The sequence below is a fragment of the Lepidochelys kempii genome, chromosome 9 (genome assembly GCF_965140265.1).
Source record: "Lepidochelys kempii isolate rLepKem1 chromosome 9, rLepKem1.hap2, whole genome shotgun sequence".
NCBI lineage: Eukaryota > Metazoa > Chordata > Testudines > Cheloniidae > Lepidochelys > Lepidochelys kempii.
The window spans coordinates 72,238,283-72,257,414 of record NC_133264.1 but is presented as its reverse complement, the minus strand read 5'-3'; the positions used below and the strand labels follow the sequence as shown (position 1 = coordinate 72,257,414).

Genomic DNA, 19,132 nt, shown 5'->3' with positions numbered 1-19,132 from the left:
TCTCATTTCTTTGATCTTGCCTTCTTTAACAAACATGTATATTAAAGGGGAAAATATATACTGCAAAAAGATGCTCCTCTGCATGCTCTTCTCCCCTGGGGAAAGGATAAGAGAACAAACCACACGTGACAGATTTTAATCATGTTGCTTAATGTTAAAAAAAAAATAAAAATAAAAATAAGTCTGCAGCAAGACTCGGAATCCAGGTCAACTGACTCAGGCTCACACTGTGAGGCTAAAAATAGCAGTGTAGACATTCCTGCTTGGATTGCATCCTGGGCTTGGAGACTCACTTCCATTGCCTGGTTTCAGAGCCCAAGTGGGAACATCTACAGAGTTATTTTTAGCCCCACAGTGTGAGAGCCCTGCCAGCCTGAGTCAGTGGGATCTGAGACTCACTGCTGCAGGATTTTTTTTTTTTTGGTAGTTTAAGATATACCTTCAGATACTGTAGCAATGAATACACTGTAAGAACCTGCACTGAATAGAATAGATTACACTAGAATGAGTCGGAGAGGAGACACAGAGCCCCAGGTATGTGGCAGAGGGGGGAAATGGAGAACAAACCAAGACCCTGAAATAGAGGGGGATGGAGGGTGACACACAGAAAGTTTGTGGGAGGAATTAGCTCAGCCTACAGATGCAATAGGTCTGTGACCCTCTACTTTATTGGGATTCTTTACCTTAAAATAGTGGTGCCCAACCTTATTACACAAGAGGACCACATAAACCTAATCAGAGCCTTGTGTGGGCCAAACAGATTTTACATATTTTATTGAGATTTGAAGTCACCTGTATTGATTTATATTTTAAGTTCAGCATGGTAGCTATTTAGGTAGAAATAACCTCTGTACAGTATTGTCTATTTACACACATCTGTAAACTAAAATTTTAACATGATAAAACACTAATTAATTGGCCATTAGTATATTGTGTTGAAACAGGCAATGGGCCTTATGAAATGCTATGCTGGGCTGTGTACAGCCTGCATGTTGGGCACCCTGTCTTAGAAAGTAAATGAATAAAAAGGGACCAGAAAAAAGTATATAAAATAGATGACCTACAGAAGGTAGAATAAGAGTTTCTGTTCTCCCTGTCTCATAACACAAGAACAAGGCACCATTCAGTAAAATTTAAAAGGTGGCAAATTCAAAAACAAGAAAAGAAAACATTTCCACAAAATGTATAATTAAACTGTGGTACTTGTTGCCGTAGAATGTTGCTGAGGCCAAAAACTCCACAAGAGTAAACAAAGGACTGCATATATATGCATAACACGAGTATTCAGGGTTATCATAGATTTAATGTGTATTTCTAGTGTCATTCAACTCAACACAAACCTGTCAACAAGGAAAAGTTTTTTTAAAAACCTACCTCTATTAAACATTTCCAAACTGTTTTTATTGCTGTATTATATTTGCAAGGAAAAATGCAACCTTCCTAGGAAAAAATAAAACACTAAGCTAACAAATAATAATATCCTGGAAATGGTTACGAAGATTTACAAGAATGAATCCAAAATAAGCAGCTGCGATTTTGCTTTTCTCACTGGCATTTCTCTCTTGGCATTTGTGATCCTTTTAAGTAACAACACTTTACCTAAGACAGAAGGTGATTTTTTTAAAACACCCCTGTGATGCATGGCTAGAAAGGTTAAACATCCTGCAAAATAATTAACCCACAGAAGACATGGGAGATAATGTTTGCAGTTTTGTGTATTTACATGTGTATGAGTAGGATGGACAATGTAATCAACAGTCCCTGTCTATGCTGTATTCTGTATTCAGAATACCGGAAACCTACTGACCGCTATTCCTACCTACATGCCTCCAGCTTTCACCCTGACCACACCACACGATCCATGGTCTACAGCCAAGCTCTGCGATACAACCACATTTACTCCAACCCCTCAGACAGAGACAAACACCTAGAAGATCTCTATCAAGTATTCTTACAACTACAATACCCACCTGCAGAAGTGAAGAAACAGATTGATAGAGCCAGAAGAGTTCCCTGAAGTCACCTACTACAGGACAGGCCTAACAAAGAAAATAACAGAACGCCACTAGCCGTCACCTTCAGCCCCCAACTAAAACCCCTTCAACACATTATTAAGGATCTACAACCTATCCTGAAGGATGACCCAACACTCTCACAAATCTTGGGAGACAGGCCAGTCCTTGCCTACAGACAGCCCCCCAGCCTGAAGCAAATACTCACCAGCAACCACATACCACAGAACAGAACCACTAACCCAGGAACTTATCTTTGCAACAAAGCCCGTTGCCAACTCTGCCCACATATCTATTCAGGGGACACCATCACAGGGCCTAATAACATCAGCCACACTATCAGAGGCTCATTCACCTGCACATCCACCAATGTGATATATGCCATCATGTGCCAGCAATGCCCCTCTGCCATATACATTGGTCAAACTGGACAGTCTCTACATAAAAGAATAAATGGACACAATCAGACGTCAAGAATTATAACATTCATAAACCAGTCGGAGAACACTTCAATCTCTCTGGTCACGCGATTACAGACATGAAAGTTGCGATATTACAACAAAAAAACTTCAAAACCAGACTCCAGGGAGAGACTGTTGAATTGGAATTCATTTGCAAATTGGATACAATTAACTTAGGCTTGAATAGAGACTGGGAGTGGCTAAGTCATTATGCAAGGTAACCTATTTCCCCTTGTTTTTTCCTAACCGCCCCCCCAGACGTTCTTGTTAAACCCTGGATTTGTGCTGGAAATGGCCCACCTCGATTATCATACACATTGTAAACAGAGTGATTACTTTAGATAAGCTATTACCAACAGGAGAGTGGGTTTGTATGGGGGGGGGGGGAAGAGAAAACCTGGATTTGTGCTGGAATTGGCCCAACTTGATTATCATACACATTGTAAGGAGAGTGATCACTTTAGATAAGCTATTACCAGCAGGAGAGTGGGGTGGGGGGAGAGAAAACATTTTGTAGTGGTAAACACCCATTTTTTCATGCTTTGTGTGTATAAAAAGATCTTCAATACTTTCCACAGTATGCATCCGATGAAGTGAGCTGTAGCTCACGAAAGCTTATGCTCAAATAAATTGGTTAGTCTCTAAGGTGCCACAAGTACTCCTTTTCTTTTTGCGAATATAGACTAACACGGCTGTTACTCTGAAACCTGCTGTATTTTGATAATTCAAAGGTCAAAAGAACATCCTATCATGTAAATGAATTGTAAACACAGGATATCTGTATTCATCTCTCTTTGAAATGTACTGTGAATGGTGGAGGAACAAGCAAATGACCTTATGTTAATTTGTATAGCTAAGTACAGGTCATGGCCCTCCTTCAGAGTCATCCTAATTACCCTTTGGTCCCTGAGGAATTCCAACTTGTCAAAAGACATGAAATTATATAAAAGATGCTTGGGTCCTGATTCTGTCATCTCAGATCTGCTTAGACTTTATCAGGGGAAGTTTGAGTTGCAAGACTGAGGTCCCAGTTACGCTGGTATGCCCTGAATGAGAGATTTGGGCATTGGACTATGACCTATGAACTGAATTCTGAATTTGCAACTACAAAGCTCACCATCCCTGCTATGAATCTGAACCTCAATGAACTGAACTCATGTATGTATATATATTGATCTTTTAACCATAGTCTCTCTCTTTTGTTTTTAATAACTTTTAGTTTAGTTAATAAGAATTGGCTGTAGCATGTATTTTGGTAAGATCTGAAACATTCGTTAACCTGGAAGGTAATGTGTCTGATCCGTTGGGATTGGTAGAACCTTTTCTTTTATATGATGAAATAAGATTTACAGAAATTTTCATCATATTTGGCGTGGGTAGCTGGATGGAGGCCTGAGGATGGATCACTTTAAAGGAACTCAGAGTAGCAGCCGTGGTAGTTTGTATTTGCAAAAAGAAAAGGAGTACTTGTGGCACCTTAGAGACTAACAAATTTGTTAAGTCTCTAAGGTGCCACAAGTATTCCTTTTCTTTTTAAGGGAACTGTGTTGCTTCGACTTCTGAGTAACTAGTAAGGTAATAAAGAAGCTGTTTTTTTGCTGGTTTGGTGAATCTAAGTATTGGAATATCCACCAGCTTTATGGGGACTGTCTGCCTCATTCTTTGGGGTTCATCCTAATTAAGTGACCACAGCTGGCTCCCCACCAGGACCCCAGTCACAACCCCTCCTTACTTATGTTTCCAGCCTGAACCAAACACATCTAGTCAGTGCTGTTAATATGGGTTCACTGAGGGCAGAAGATTGTGTATGTAGCATACATTGACTGAGCAACAAGGAAGTTCAGTTGTGTATTTAAAAAAAACCCCAAACCCATATTTTCCACAAATTGTTTCCCGCTCTTCAAAAAATAAATTAGTCATAGCGAATAATGCACTAAGCAAGACACTTAAGCACATGCTTTACATGCTTCACTTTAAGGCAGAGTTTAATCCTATTTACATTAGGTCTCAAGGTTACCCCTTTGGGGTGAAGGCAGGCCTCTTGCTTACCTCATACACCATTCGCTAGGCAACCACAGTCCTCTGGCCTGGTCCTGTTGCTTAGCCCCCTGGCTGTTCCTCTAAGCAAATCCACCCCCTTCCGGGGGATATAAAATAGTTTCAGGACCCACGAGAGGTCCAGGTCCCCTTCTTCTCACAAAGAAGGGGAAGTAGTCTTGCAGGGAGTCTCAATACCCACCCTCTTGTGTGGCTAAAGGCTGTGAGATAATCCTGGGGATTATAACAAAAGAAATAAACCTGCCCATCTTTTTTCCTCAAAGAGTATAGACTAGCCTCATAAAGAAAAGGAGTACTTACTCTCAAGCTGTTCCTCATCAATGAGCCCACTACCTTTGCTGGTCTGGGAACTCTAGCTCATTTGAGAGAATGACCCTCACCTGGCCCGAGTTTTTCTTTTGAAAGCCTGCCTCCAGGCCTGACAAGACAAAGGGGGGGGGGGGAGGCTGATTGTGAACACAGATATTCTTTATCTCCTTTTTGACCGGTGGGAGGGTTATTTGCCATACCAAACTTCAACTCAACATAGCACATGATTAAAAGGAAGGTTGTGGAATCAGGGCCTTTAGCATTTATGGGCAAAAGTTATGAGCAAAAAGGATTTTTCCTTCATAACAGAAACTTTGGGCAGGTGACAGAAATCAACTGTCAGCTGGCAAACTGAAATTCCTATTGCAGGTCAGGCTGAATTATAATAGCCAGCCATGCTCACAGATCCATTTATTTTAAACTGCTTATAGTAGCAGGATTGAACAAACACACACTGTTAAGGTATAAAATTATATAACCTTACTGTAAATCTGGTTTTTCATACCGTAGTCTCAACACATTAAAATGTTCTTTACAATGTTAAACTATTTCTGAGATTTATACATTAACCTTGCTGAAGCAGATATCTTCTCATAACATTAAATAATAAACTTAATTCAGCAAAAGAGGCTAGTAAGTGAAAATTTGTGTTGAGTTTTGTAGAAATAACTCAAATAAATAAAAAATGGAATAAATCAACATTAATGATGATATAAATGAGAAAAAAAATGGAAACAAACAGCTATCCATGAACTTCAATGTTAAGATTCAGCTGTTGCATACTGCACAACAGTAAGTAAGTTACATGAGAGTAGTATCACACAAAAGAGTTATATTGGCACATGGAGGATTACAGCAATTATTTCTTGGCAGGTAACAAACCTACTGTATGATGTGTACTTCCCCTTAAAAATAGTACAGTAATATAGTATAGTAATTCACAATCTCCGGCTGAGCATGTCCCCTGACTGCAGAACAATTATAGAGCAGAAGACAGTCATGCCCTGCAGCCGAGAAGTTTTAATTTGTATAATTTCTGTGGGCTAATCCTGTCAGGGGGTGGGTTTGCCTGCTGCATGGAATAGGCAAAAATCATAGATTTTCAAGCCTCTGGATGCCTCAAGAGCTGCAGCAATGTCCTGTGCACTGAAACACAAGTCTCACTATGTCACAAGTGTCACCATATTTGTAGTTTTACTTAAAGATTCAGCTCCTGGAGTCAAGTGATTATATGAGAATCTCAGTTTTAATTTAAGTAAATTTTAAGTCCTCATGGTTGTTGAGAGAAGCTTGTTAACAATGAAAGCTAAAGACTCAAGAACCAGAAATCAAATAAGAACTCATAAATATGAAAATACATTTTTAAAAGGAATGATTTTTAAGCCAAGTTCTTGATTTTTGGATGCCTGACTTCTGATTTTTATACACTAAGATTGACAACACTGCATTAACAAAAGACTAAGGCATTTGTACAGATAGGCATTGCCTTTGCACTCTTGTTCCCAGGGAACTGTAATGGAAATGGTTTCCTGCTTACAGCAGCATCAAAACCAAATCCCTTCCTGAGAGTTTCAGTGCTCTTCTTTGTATCAAGGAAACGATCAGGAAATACAGAAAAAATTAAAGGAATCTTTGATCTTTCACTGATCACAATTCTAAAGTCTATTCACATGGAGCATCTAAATGGAAATGTAAACTACACATTGGAAAATATGGAAAAATGTGAATGATATAAATAAAAGCTCAAAAACTGGATTAATTAGTTCTTTAGAATGACAGGACAGATCTTTCAGGTATGTAAAAAGGCAGGTATGTAAAAATTATTTTAAAGAGCTGCTACACTTCCACATAGTGATGAGGGGATAGATTTATGAGGTACACCTGAATAAGGATAATTTATTAAAAATATGATTTTTGTTCATATTGCGGTAGAAATGAAATGAAGGATTTTGCTATGAAGATTTGCTTCAATGACGGAGTTAAGCCTTGAACTGAATGAATGAGGAAACTGGGAATAATGGAAACAACTATTGATAGTATTTCTGAGTGTAGCAGAAAGGACTTCATAACAGTTAAATAAAAAGTTCAGTACGACTGCATTGTATAAAGGAAAAGACCTAATAAATTTATAACCGGTTCACATTTGAAGTTGAATAAAGATGGCAGACCCATAAAGAGTCTCTCTTCTAGTATAACTATCACAGAAAACAATCTGAGCAGTTGAAATACAATCATGCAACACTTTGAATATTTTGTAATCTCATTCTGATTTTCTGACCATTATTTAAGAAACCAGCCAAGAAGAAATATCTGAGCAAGACAGGAATGAAAAGGGAGTGAGTACACTGTGTCAACTGTAAGTTTTGAAGGTAGCAACACCACCACACTACACTGACCTTTAAGGCTATATCTTCACCTGGATCTGGGGATGTGATTCTCAGCTAGTCTTCATCGCGCGAGCACAATAAAAACAGAGATGTAGTTATGATCGCACAAGCAGTGTTGAGTGGCAACGCAGGCTAGCCTCCCCAGGCACATACGCATGGGGCCAGGCAGGTGTGTACTTGCCGTGGCTAACCTGTGTGCTGCTGCTCGCTGCTGCCTGTGCTACCGCAGCTACACTACTATTTTTAGTGCAGTAGTTCAATGAGAGCTACCACAAGTATGTTTACACAAGCTGGGAATCACACCCCTAGCTCCAAGGGTAAATGTAGCCTAATGGTATGTCTACACTCTAGCTGGAAGGTGTAATATCCAGTTTGAGAAGACATACCTGTGCTCTGATTAGGGTAGCGTGCTTAAATTAGAGGTGTAGATGCAGCCATACGAGCGGCAGGATTGGTTAGCCACTCAACTATGTACTTAGGGTCTCAGACAGCATTGTATCTGGGGTGGCTAGCCCCTCCTGCTGCTCACACCACCACAGCTACACTTCTATTTGTATTCGAGCTAGCATGGGTGTATCTCCAGAAGGGAAGATGTACCCTAAAACATTATTGCAAACAGTAGCAGTACTTTTTTCAGTCTTCTCTCCCTCAGAGGCCAGGCATGAAGAGAAAAGAACATTCTGATTGTAATGTAAAATCATGAACATGGTTGTACAGAGGAGGATACAATTAGTAGAGCTAGTTGAATATTGCAGGAACAGGTCATAAACTTTAGCTCAGATTTTAAATGGACTTTTAGTTCAGTCACATTCATTCCCACAATTACTGTCTCACAGTTTAGGGAAACTGCTCCTACATTTCTACTTGTGGTCCAGCCAAGGCAACCACTCTAGGCTCAGCCATCACCTCTCTTGGTGAAGACCCGCATTTCTCTTCCATTCCACCAGGGTATTTCCATACTGCCCAGCTCTCCAGCCTATTCTGTGATCTCCCAAGCAAAGTCAGGTTGCCTAATAAGCCACCATCTGTGCAGTCTCCCTCGTACAGGCAATGGAATGGTTGCATGCAAATTACTTGTGGTGTAAGGATGGTGATTGGTTACATCTGCTATTACAATGGTCTAAGACTCTTTGTATGATATAGATACATATGTTGATGTTGCATAGGTCTAATTTATAAAGTCAAAACAGTTGAGAACTTAAAAAACGGGCAGCAAAAGACTGTGAAACACAGTGATGTTTTAAACTGGTGATATTTTAAATAAAATCAGTTATCAGCCATGCTTGTAACTGCTCTCTTTGCTTTACATTGACTCTGTAGATATTTTAGGCTTCAGAGTAACACACAGTGAAGATTCCTGGAATCTTCTTAGAGAGATTCAAATATATTTCAGCAAATTTGAATGTGTTTTCATTCCATTATTCTCTGTAATGATACGACTCGCCTGTGATCCTGGAGAGCCTTTGCCCCAGAATGCAGGGCAGCTACACTGGAACCAGAAGAGTGAGGCCATGTAACCTGGAATCAATGTGACGAAACAAATCATAGGCCCTAGGGGAGCCAATAGATCTGGGACCACTGCAGCTCAGTTTGCTAACACTCCCTCCATGTACATACAAAATGATTCTAGAAACCCTTACCAAGTCCTTCCTCCCCTACCTGCACATGTTTTGCAGGAGATGATGCTGAGTACCTGTCGGTCCCATTCACTTCAGCAGAAATGGTTGGTATGCAGTATATCTCAGGATCACACCCTTTGTTTCCTTAAACAAACTATGCCTTTCATTTTGTTACTGTTGTGCTATCCACAGTTTACAGCAGAAAAATAAATGTTATATAATACTGCACTGACTGGGGGGAGGGGGGGAAGTATAAAACATACCAATAGATGGCAGTGTTATTCTATTTAAAAAAAAAGCTCCAGAGTGAGATTAAGTATAGTCATTTAAAACATTTATGATGAACAATAAATTAATATAGCCAATTATTACAATGGAAATTTTTAAAAATGGCATATAGCTTCTCAGATTAGATCAGCCGGCAGCACTTTTAAAATGTATTTTGATCTGTTTAATCACCCCAATGGCCATCTTTATGGTACTAGTAACATACTGCTACCTAGTCTTCCATAGATAGGACTTTTTGTTGTACAGCTCCTCTATCTAATTTCTTTACCTATCATTTTGCAGGACAGAAAGGCAGACCTGTGCAGGTCAGACAATCTAGGAGGCTTTTTTAAAGTTCTCAATCCTGCAGCACTAAGGCTAGCAGATCTCACACTGAAATAAATTTGGAATTTCCAGTGGCAAAGGAAGAAGAATAGTTAGCTGGAGCAGCTGAAGAGAGGAAGCAAAATAATTTGACAACTTGAAATTTAAAGCAGCAGGATATAATATTTTAACTGAAAAAGCTTTTCATTAGAATTGCTGGCATTCAAAAAGTCTATATATTTGTCTTTCTAAACTACTCCTGTTTTATCTCATGATGGGCAAGTAAAGGTATGCATCTAGGATATTTGCAACCATCTTGGATTAGGTCATTTTACTGAGGAGTTATATCATTTGCATAAAGTGACAAAGTTTAAAGAATCTCCAAACTAATATTTATTGGAGTCATACTGTAATCCTTAATGCAATTTAAAGTGAATTAATGAAGATTAGTGCATGAGAAAATATCTGACACTTGGGGATATAGCACTAGTAAGGTTTAGGGGGTATTTTTACAAACATTTAATAAGCCCGCCAAGTAAATCTTGGACTCATTGTTTTTGGACATGAAAGAATTTGAAAATCCTATTACTTGCTTTGTGCAAGTGGTCTAGAACGACTGCTGCTAAAGTCTAATGCATTTTGCATTATCACTTATTACAGCAAAATCCTACTTGTGAAGCCAAGGGAGTTCCTGAGCACACATCTACAGAGTTATTCTACTCCTCTTGCAATATTTTAAATCACATACATTCTCTTGTTGTGAAAATGTAATGGAGTGCATGACAGCTCTATATCTCCTTTTTCAAATAACATACTCTCGTTGCTGTAAGACTTTGTGAAATTAACTTATTTAAAATTTCTTTTGGCAATCATTTGGAATCTTTCACTAATTCAGGCTAACTTTCCTTTCCTTCTCCCCCCTTTTTGAGCACCTCTCAATTCATATTTGGTTTGGTCTTTGAAAACTCCTATTCACAACATAATTAACTATTGGTAATTACAGAATTATATCTTATTTCTAATGATGCAGGCCAGTGGTTCTCAAATTTTTCCATTCCAGGCCTTCTTTCCCCATCCCTAACTGGCCAAGAAATATACAGGACTCCTAACCTAAAGAAACTTCCTTCTAGATGAATACACAAAGGGGAGCTTTTGTGTGTAGATCTGAACCCTCCTGGGCAGAAGCACCCTCCACTGTGGCACTAGTCCCCACACTTGTGAGCCTTAGGGTATGTCTACACTACGAAATTAGGTCGAATTTATAGAAGTCGGTTTTTTAGAAATCGGTTTTATATATTCGAGTGTGTGTGTCCCCACAGAAAATGCTCTAAGTGCATTAAGTGCATTAACTCGGCGGAGCGCTTCCACAGTACCGAGGCAAGCGTCGACTTCCGGAGCGTTGCACTGTGGGCAGCTATCCCACAGTTCCCGCAGTCTCCGCTGCCCATTGGAATTCTGGGTTGAGATCCCAATGCCTGATGGGGCTAAAACATTGTCGCGGGTGGTTCTAGGTACATATCGTCAGGCCCCCGTTCCCACCCTCCCTCCCCCCGTGAAAGCAAGGGCAGACAATCATTTCGCGCCTTTTTTCCTGAGTTACCTGTGCAGACGCCATACCACGGCAAGCATGGAGCCCGCTCAGGTAACCGTCACCCTATGTCTCCTGGATGCTGGCAGACGCGGTACGGCATTGCTACACAGTAGCAGCAACCCCTTGCCTTGTGGCAGCAGACGGTACAGTACGACTGATAGCCGTCATCGTCATGTCTGAGGTGCTCCTGGTCGCCTCTGTGAGGTCGATCAGGAGCGCCTGGGCAGACATGGGCACAGGGACTAAATTTGGAGTGACTTGAGCAGGTCATTCTCTTTAGTCCTGCAGTCAGTCCTATTGAACCGTCTTATGGTGAGCGGGCAGGCGATACGGACTGCTAGCAGTCGTACTGTACCATCTTCTGCCGAGCAGCCATGAGATGTGGATGGCATGCAGTCCTTCTGCACTGTCTGCTGCCAGCCAAAGATGTAAAAGATAGATGGAGTGGATTAAAACAAGAAATAGACCAGATTTGTTTTGTACTCATTTGCTTCCCCCCCTCCCCTGTCTAGGGGACTCATTCTTCAAGATCACACTGCAGTCACTTACAGAGAAGGTGAAGCGAGGTAAATCTAGCCATGTATCAATGAGAGGCCAGGCTAACCTTCTTGTTCCAATAAGGACAATAACTTAGGTGCACCATTTCTTATTGGAACCCTCCGTGAAGTCCTGCCTGAAATACTCCTTGATGTAAAGCCACCCCCTTTGTTGATTTTAGCTCCCTGAAGCCAACCCTGTAAGCGCCCCTCCCAGCGTCAGAGCAATGGCAAACAATCGGGCATCTGAGAGTGCTGTCCAGAGCACTCACAATGGAGCACTCTGATGGGGCTAAAACATTGTCGCGGGTGGTTCTGGGTACGTGTCGTCAGGCCCCTGTTCCCTCCCTCCCTCCGTGAAAGCAAGGGCAGACAATCATTTTGCGCCTTTTTTCATGAGTTACCTGTGCAGACGCCATACCACGGCAAGCATGGGGCCAGCTCAGGTAACCGTCACCCTATGTCTCCTGGGTGCTGGCAGATGCGGTACGGCTTTGCTGCACAGTAGCAGCAACCCATTGCCTTCTGGCAGCAGACGGTGCAATACGATTGGTAGTCGTCCTCGTCGTGTCCGAGGTGCTCCTGGCCACGTCGGCTGGGAGCGCCTGGGCAGACATGGGCGCAGGGACTAAATTTGGAGTGACTTGACCAGGTCATTCTCTTTAGTCCTGCAGTCCTATTGAACCGTCTTATGGTGAGCGGGCAGGCGATACGGACTGCTAGCAGTCGTACTGTACCATCTTCTGCCAGGCAGGCAAGAGATGAGGATTGCTAGCAGTCGTATTGTACCATCTTATGCCAGGCAGGCAAGAGATGAAGATGGCTAGCAGTCGTACTGTACCATCTTCTGCCGAGCAGCCATGAGAGGTGGATGGCATGCAGTCCTTCTGCACCGTCTGCTGCCAGCCAAAGATGTAAAAGATAGATGGAGTGGGTCAGAACAAGAAATAGACCAGATTTGTTTTGTACTCATTTGCCTTCTCCCCTGTCTAGATCACTCTGCAGTCACTCACAGAGAAGGTGCAGCGAGGTAAATCTAGCCATGTATCAATCAGAGGCCAGGCTAACCTCCTTGTTCCAATAACAACGATAACTTAGGTGCACCATTTCTTATTGGAACCCTCCGTGCAGTCCTGCCTGAAATACTCCTTCATGTACAGGCACACCCTTTGTTGATTTTAGCTCCCTGAAGCCAACCCTGTAAGCCGTGTCGTCAGTCGCCCCTCCCTCCGTCAGAGCAACGGCAGACAATCGTTCCACGCCTTTTTTCTGTGCGGACGCCATACCAAGGCAAGCATGGAGGCCGCTGAGCTCATTTTGGCAATTAGGAGCAGATTAACCACCACACGCATTATCCAGCAGTATATGCAGCACCAGAACATGGCAACGCGATACCGGGCGAGGAGGCGACGTCAGCGCAGTCCCGTGAGTGATCAGGACATGGACACAGATTTCTCTGAAAGCATGGGCCCTGACAATGCATGCATCATGGTGCTAATGGGGCAGGTTCATGCTGTGGAACGCCGATTCTGGGCTCGGGAAACAAGCACAGACTGGTGGGACCGCATAGTGTTGCAGGTCTGGGACGATTCCCAGTGGCTGCGAAACTTTCGCATGCGTAGGGGCACTTTCATGGAACTTTGTGACTTGCTTTCCCCTGCCCTGAAGCGCATGAATACCAAGATGAGAGCAGCCCTCACAGTTGAGAAGCGAGTGGCGATAGCCCTGTGGAAGCTTGCAACGCCAGACAGCTACCGGTCAGTTGGGAATCAATTTGGAGTGGGCAAATCTACTGTGGGGGCTGCTGTGATGCAAGTAGCTCACGCAATCAAAGATCTGCTGATATCAAGGGTAGTGACCCTGGGAAATGTGCAGGTCATAGTGGATGGCTTTGCTGCAATGGGATTCCCTAACTGTGGTGGGGCTATAGACGGAACCCATATCCCTATCTTGGCACCGGAGCACCAAGCCACCGAGTACATAAACCGCAAGGGGTACTTTTCGATAGTGCTGCAAGCTCTGGTGGATCACAAGGGACGTTTCACCAACATCAACGTGGGATGGCCGGGAAAGGTGCATGATGCTCGCATCTTCAGGAACTCTGGTCTGTTTCAAAAGCTGCAGGAAGGGACTTTATTCCCAGACCAGAAAATAACTGTTGGGGATGTTGAAATGCCTATATGTATCCTTGGGGACCCAGCCTACCCCTTAATGCCATGGCTCATGAAGCCGTACACAGGCAGCCTGGACAGTAGTCAGGAGCTGTTCAACTACAGGCTGAGCAAGTGCAGAATGGTGGTAGAATGTGCATTTGGACGTTTAAAGGCACGCTGGTGCAGTTTACTGACTCGCTTAGACCTCAGCGAAACCAATATTCCCACTGTTATTACTGCTTGCTGTGTGCTCCACAATATCTGTAAGAGTAAGGGGGAGACGTTTATGGCGGGTTGGGAGGTTGAGGCAAATCGCCTAGCTGCTGGTTACGCGCAGCCAGACACCAGGGCGGTTAGAAGAGCTCAGGAGGGCGCGGTACGCATCAGAGAAGCTTTGAAAACCAGTTTCATGACTGGCCAGGCTACGGTGTGAAAGTTCTGTTTGTTTCTCCATGATGAAACCCCCCGCCCCTTGGTTCACTCTACTTCCCTGTAAGCTAACCACCCTCCCCTCCTCCCTTTAATCATTGCTTGCAGAGGCAATAAAGTCATTGCTGCTTCACAGTCATGCATTCGTTATTCATTCATCACACAAATAGGGAGATGACGACCAAGGTATCCCAGGAGGGGTGGTGGAGGAGGGAAGGAAAATGCCGCACAGCACTTTAAGCGCAGCACTTTAAAAGTTTACAACTTTAAAATTTATTGAATGACAGCCTTCTTTTTTTTGGGCAATCCTCTGTGGTGGAGTGGCTGGTTGGCCGGAGGCCCCCCCACCGCGTTCTTGGGCATCTGGGTGTGGAGGCTATGGAACTTGGGGAGGAGGGCGGTTGGTTACAGAGGGGCAGCAGTGGCAGTCTGTGCTCCAGCTGCCTTTGCTGCAGCTCAACCATACACTGGAGCATACTGGTTTGGTCCTGCAGCAGCCTCAGCATTGAATCCTGCCTCCTCTCATCACGCTGCCGCCACATTTGAGCTTCAGCCCTGTCTTCAGCCCGCCACTTACTCTCTTCAGCCCGCCACCTCTCCTCCCGGTCATTTTGTGCTTTCCTGCACTCTGACATTATTTGCCTCCACGCATTCGTCTGTGCTCTGTCAGTGTGGGAGGACAGCATGAGCTCGGAGAACATTTCATCGCGAGTGCGTTTTTTTTTCTTTCTAAGCTTCACTAGCCTCTGGGAAGGAGAAGATCCTGTGATCATTGAAACACATGCAGCTGGTGGAGAAAAAAAAAGGGACAGCGGTATTTAAAAAGACACATTTTATAAAACAGTCGCTACACTCTTTCAGGGTAAACCTTGCTGTTAACATTACATACATAGCACAGGTGCTTTCGTTACAAGGTCGCATTTTGCCTCCTCCCACCGCGTGACTACCCCCTCAACCTTCCCCCCTCCCTGTGGCTAACAGCGGGGAACATTTCAGTTTAGCCACAGGCAAACAGCCCAGCAGGAATGGGCTCCTCTGAGTGTCCCCTGAAGAAAAGCACTCTATTTCAACCAGGTGACCATGAATTATATCTCACTCTCCTGAGGATAACACAGAGAGATAAAGAACGGATTTTGGTTGAATGCCAGCAAACATACACTGCAATGCTTTGTTCTACAGTGATTCCCGAGTATGTGTTACTGGCCTGGAGTGGTAAAGTGTCCTACCATGAAGGACAAAATAAGGCTGCCCTCCCCAGAAACCTTTTGCAAAGGCTTTAGGACTACATCTAGGAGAACCGCAAATGCCAGGGCAAAGTAATCCTTTCACATGCTTGCTTTTAAACCATGTATAGCATTTTAAAAGGTACACTCACCAGAGGTCCCTTCTCCGTCTGCTGGGTCCAGGAGGCAGCCTTGGGTGGGTTCGGGGGGTACTGGCTCCAGGTCTAGGGTGAGAAACAGTTCCTGGCTGTCGGGAAAACCGGTTTCTCCGCTTGCTTGCTGTGAGCTATCTACAACCTCCTCCTCATCATCATCTTCTTCGTCCCCAAAACCTACTTCCGTATTGCCTCCATCTCCATTGAAGGAGTCAAACAACACGGCTGGGGTAGTGGTGGCTGAACCCCCTAAAATGGCATGCAGCTCATCATAGAAGCGGCATGTTTGGGGCTCTGACCCAGAGCGGCTGTTCGCCTCTCTGGTTTTCTGGTAGGCTTGCCTCAGCTCCTTCAGTTTCACGCGGCACTGCTTCGGGTCCCTGTTATGGCCTCTGTCCTTCATGCCCTGGGAGATTTTGACAAAGGTTTTGGCATTTCGAAAACTGGAACAGAGTTCTGATAGCACGGATTCCTCTCCCCAAACAGCGATCAGATCCCGTACCTCCCGTTCGGTCCATGCTGGAGCTCTTTTGCGATTCTGGGACTCCATCATGGTCACCTGTGCTGATGAGCTCTGCATGGTCACCTGCAGCTTGCCACTCTGGCCAAACAGGAAATGAGATTCAAAAGTTCGCGGTTCTTTTCCTGTCTACCTGGCCAGTGCATCTGAGTTGAGAGTGCTGTCCAGAGCGGTCAGAATGGAGCACTCTGGGATAGCTCCCGGAGGCCAATACCATCGAATTGTGTCCACAGTACCCCAAATTCGAGCCGGCAACGTCGATTTAAGTGCTAATCCACTTGTCAGGGGTGGAGTAAGGAAATCGATTTTAAGAGCCCTTTAAGTCGAAATAAAGGGCTTCATTGTGTGGACGGGTGCAGGTTTAAATCGATTTAACGCTGCTAAATTCGACCTAAAGTCCTAGTGTAGACCAGGGCTTTGACAAAGTCCCTCACCAAAGGCTCTTATGTAAATTAAGTTGTCATGGGATAAGAGGGAAGATCCTTTCAAGGATTGAGAACTGGTTAAAAGAGAGGGAACAAAGGGTACATTTTCAGAATGGAGAGGGGAAACTAGTGGTACTCCCCAAGAGTCAGTCCTAGGACTAATCCTATTCAATTTATTCATAAATAATCTGGAGAAAGGGGTAAACAGTGAGGTGGCAAAGTTTGCAGATGATAATAAACTGCTCAAGATAGTTAAGACCAAAGCAGACTGTGAAGAACTTCAAAAAGATCTCACAAAACTAAGTGATTGGGCAACAAAATGGCAAATGAAATTTAATGTGGATAAATGTAAAGTCATGCACATTAGAAAAAATAACCCCAACTATACATACAATATGATGGGGGCTAATTTAGCTACAACAAATCAGAAGAAAGATCTTGGAGTCATCGTGGATAGTTCTCTGAAGATGTCCACACAGTGTGCAGCGGCAGTCAAAAAAGAAAACAGAATGTTAGGAATCATTAAAAAAGGGATAGAAAATAAGATGGAGAATATCTCATTGCCCTTATCTAATTCCATGGTACACCCACATCTTGAATACTGCATACAGATGTGGTCCATTCATCTCAAAAAAGATATACTGGCATTAGAAAAGGTTCAGAAAAGGGCAACTAAAATGATTAGGGGTTTGGAACGGGTCCCATATGAGGAGAGATTAAAGAGGCTAGGACTTTTCAGCTTGGAAAAGAGGAGACTAAGGGGGGATATGATAGAGGTATATAAAATCTTGAGTGCTGTGGAGAAAGTGAATAAGGAAAAGCTATTTACTTGTTCCCATAATATAAGAACTAGGGGCCACCAAATGAACTTAATGGGCAGCAGGTTTAAAACAGAAAAAAGGAAGTTCTTCTTCACAAAGTGCACAGTCAACCTGGGGAACTCCTTGCCTGAGGAGGTTGTGAAGGCTAGGACTATAACAGGGTTTAAAAGAGAACTCAAATTCACAGAAGCTAAATCAATTAATGGCTATTAGCCAGGATGGGTAAGGAATGGTGTCCCTAGCCTCTGTTTGTCAGAGGGTGGAGATGGATGGCAGGAGAGAGATCACTGGTCATTAGCTATTAGGTTCACACCCTCTGGGGCACCTGTCATTAGCCACTATCAGTAGACAGGATACTGGGCTGGATGGACCTTTGGTCTGACCCAGTATGGCCATTTTTATGTTCTAAGTGAATCTGGGCTCTGTATGGTGGGAGGGGCAAGATGGGGTGGGAAATATACATCAACCCTCTAGAACCCCGCAGGAACTCTACTGAAAAGGTAATGACCTAGGCTGTATCACCTTTTCTGTAGCATCTCATCAGAAAGTCCTCTTCAAGGGCTCCTTGGGGTACTGGCCGTTGAAGAAGCGCTGGCTGCACAGTTCTATTGAACTATGATGTTAGAGGAGAGCAGAGAGACAGGGGTTCCTGGAGTCAGTACAGAAGCCCTAGGCTTCTGGGAGAACCATCCAAATCTCATACAGATCCTGGAGTCATCTGCATTTTTGGTGGTTGAACCACTGTGCATCCTACAATAGGGAAACTGCATGCCTCCCCTTGCATCTGAAGAATTTGGAGAAAACAATGGGAACCCCTCCTAAGCTACCTTGCATGGGTTTTTACCACAAGGGGACACAATCTACCTCAGGGTCTGAAGGGAACTGACTTGGATGGGAATTTTGCCAGAAGAAGGATTGGTGTTTTGATCATATCTGATGTAGCCATGAGAAATTCTGTAAACTGGAAATATTCAGAAACTGCAAACATTATGCTTGGGTGCCAGATTTCCTGTTTCAGAGTCATGCCTTGCTGGAGTGTAGAGGAGACCCTTTTATTAAGCGTTTAAAAAACAAACAGATGTACCATGTGAAGAGTTGGCTGTTGTCTTTGTCCACTCAAGAAGCCAGTCTAATTGTACCTATCTGCTGCAGATTGGTAAAATAAGACTTATATGTGTGCTGACACGTTAACAATAATGCAAATTAACTTCAGCAAACAATGTCCATTGAGTGATTTTATTTTAGTTTTTATTTTATAGTGTTGTGTTTTGCTTTCTTTCTTCTTTTTTCAGATTAGCAATTAAATCTTATGTTTTAATGCCAGCAATATCAAATCCAGATTTGGAAACTGGAGTAAATTATGAAGCCTTCTTTAAATGTTAAAAGCAGATTAAAGAAGAGAAGATTTAATATCAAGTTGTGAGAGGAACACACAGCTGGAGAGTAAACTCTTTAAAAAATAATCTATAAACTCCTGTAGCATAAGCAGAGCTTAATTAAAATGATGGCACTTTAAAATATATTTGGTCCTGCTCCGACACTGCCAGGCCCTCTCAGAGGTCCAGACAGGCCTGGGCCACTTCCAGCTTTTTGAGGCGCCTAGCCATAATAAAAATAAAAAATGACGACACATGAAAACAAAATAAGGCACAAAAAAAGTGAGACACATAATTTGAATATTTTATTTAACAAATGCTTTTCTAGCCTCTCTCTTTTATGGGATGCGCATAAAAACAAGTTGCAAAACTTACCAAATACCAAAAAATTAACCAGTGTTTAAATTTGAGGCCCCCTTTGAGCTTGAGGCCCAGACCAAATGGCCCTCCTCCCCCCACCCTCTGA

The 19,132-nt window shown here is 43.1% G+C and overlaps 1 protein-coding gene across 1 annotated transcript; it reads right to left on the bottom strand.

The window, feature by feature from the left end:
* Positions 1–14,394: 14,394 nt before the first annotated feature.
* Positions 14,395–16,166, bottom strand: LOC140916943 (uncharacterized). The gene is made up of 2 exons (XM_073358838.1): positions 15,522–16,166; positions 14,395–14,933 (listed from the first exon to the last, which is right to left on the bottom strand). The coding sequence occupies exons 1-2, from the start codon at positions 16,102–16,104 to the stop codon at positions 14,413–14,415; spliced, it is 1,104 nt and encodes a 367-aa protein (XP_073214939.1). The 5' UTR covers positions 16,105–16,166; the 3' UTR covers positions 14,395–14,412.
* Positions 16,167–19,132: the final 2,966 nt, after the last annotated feature.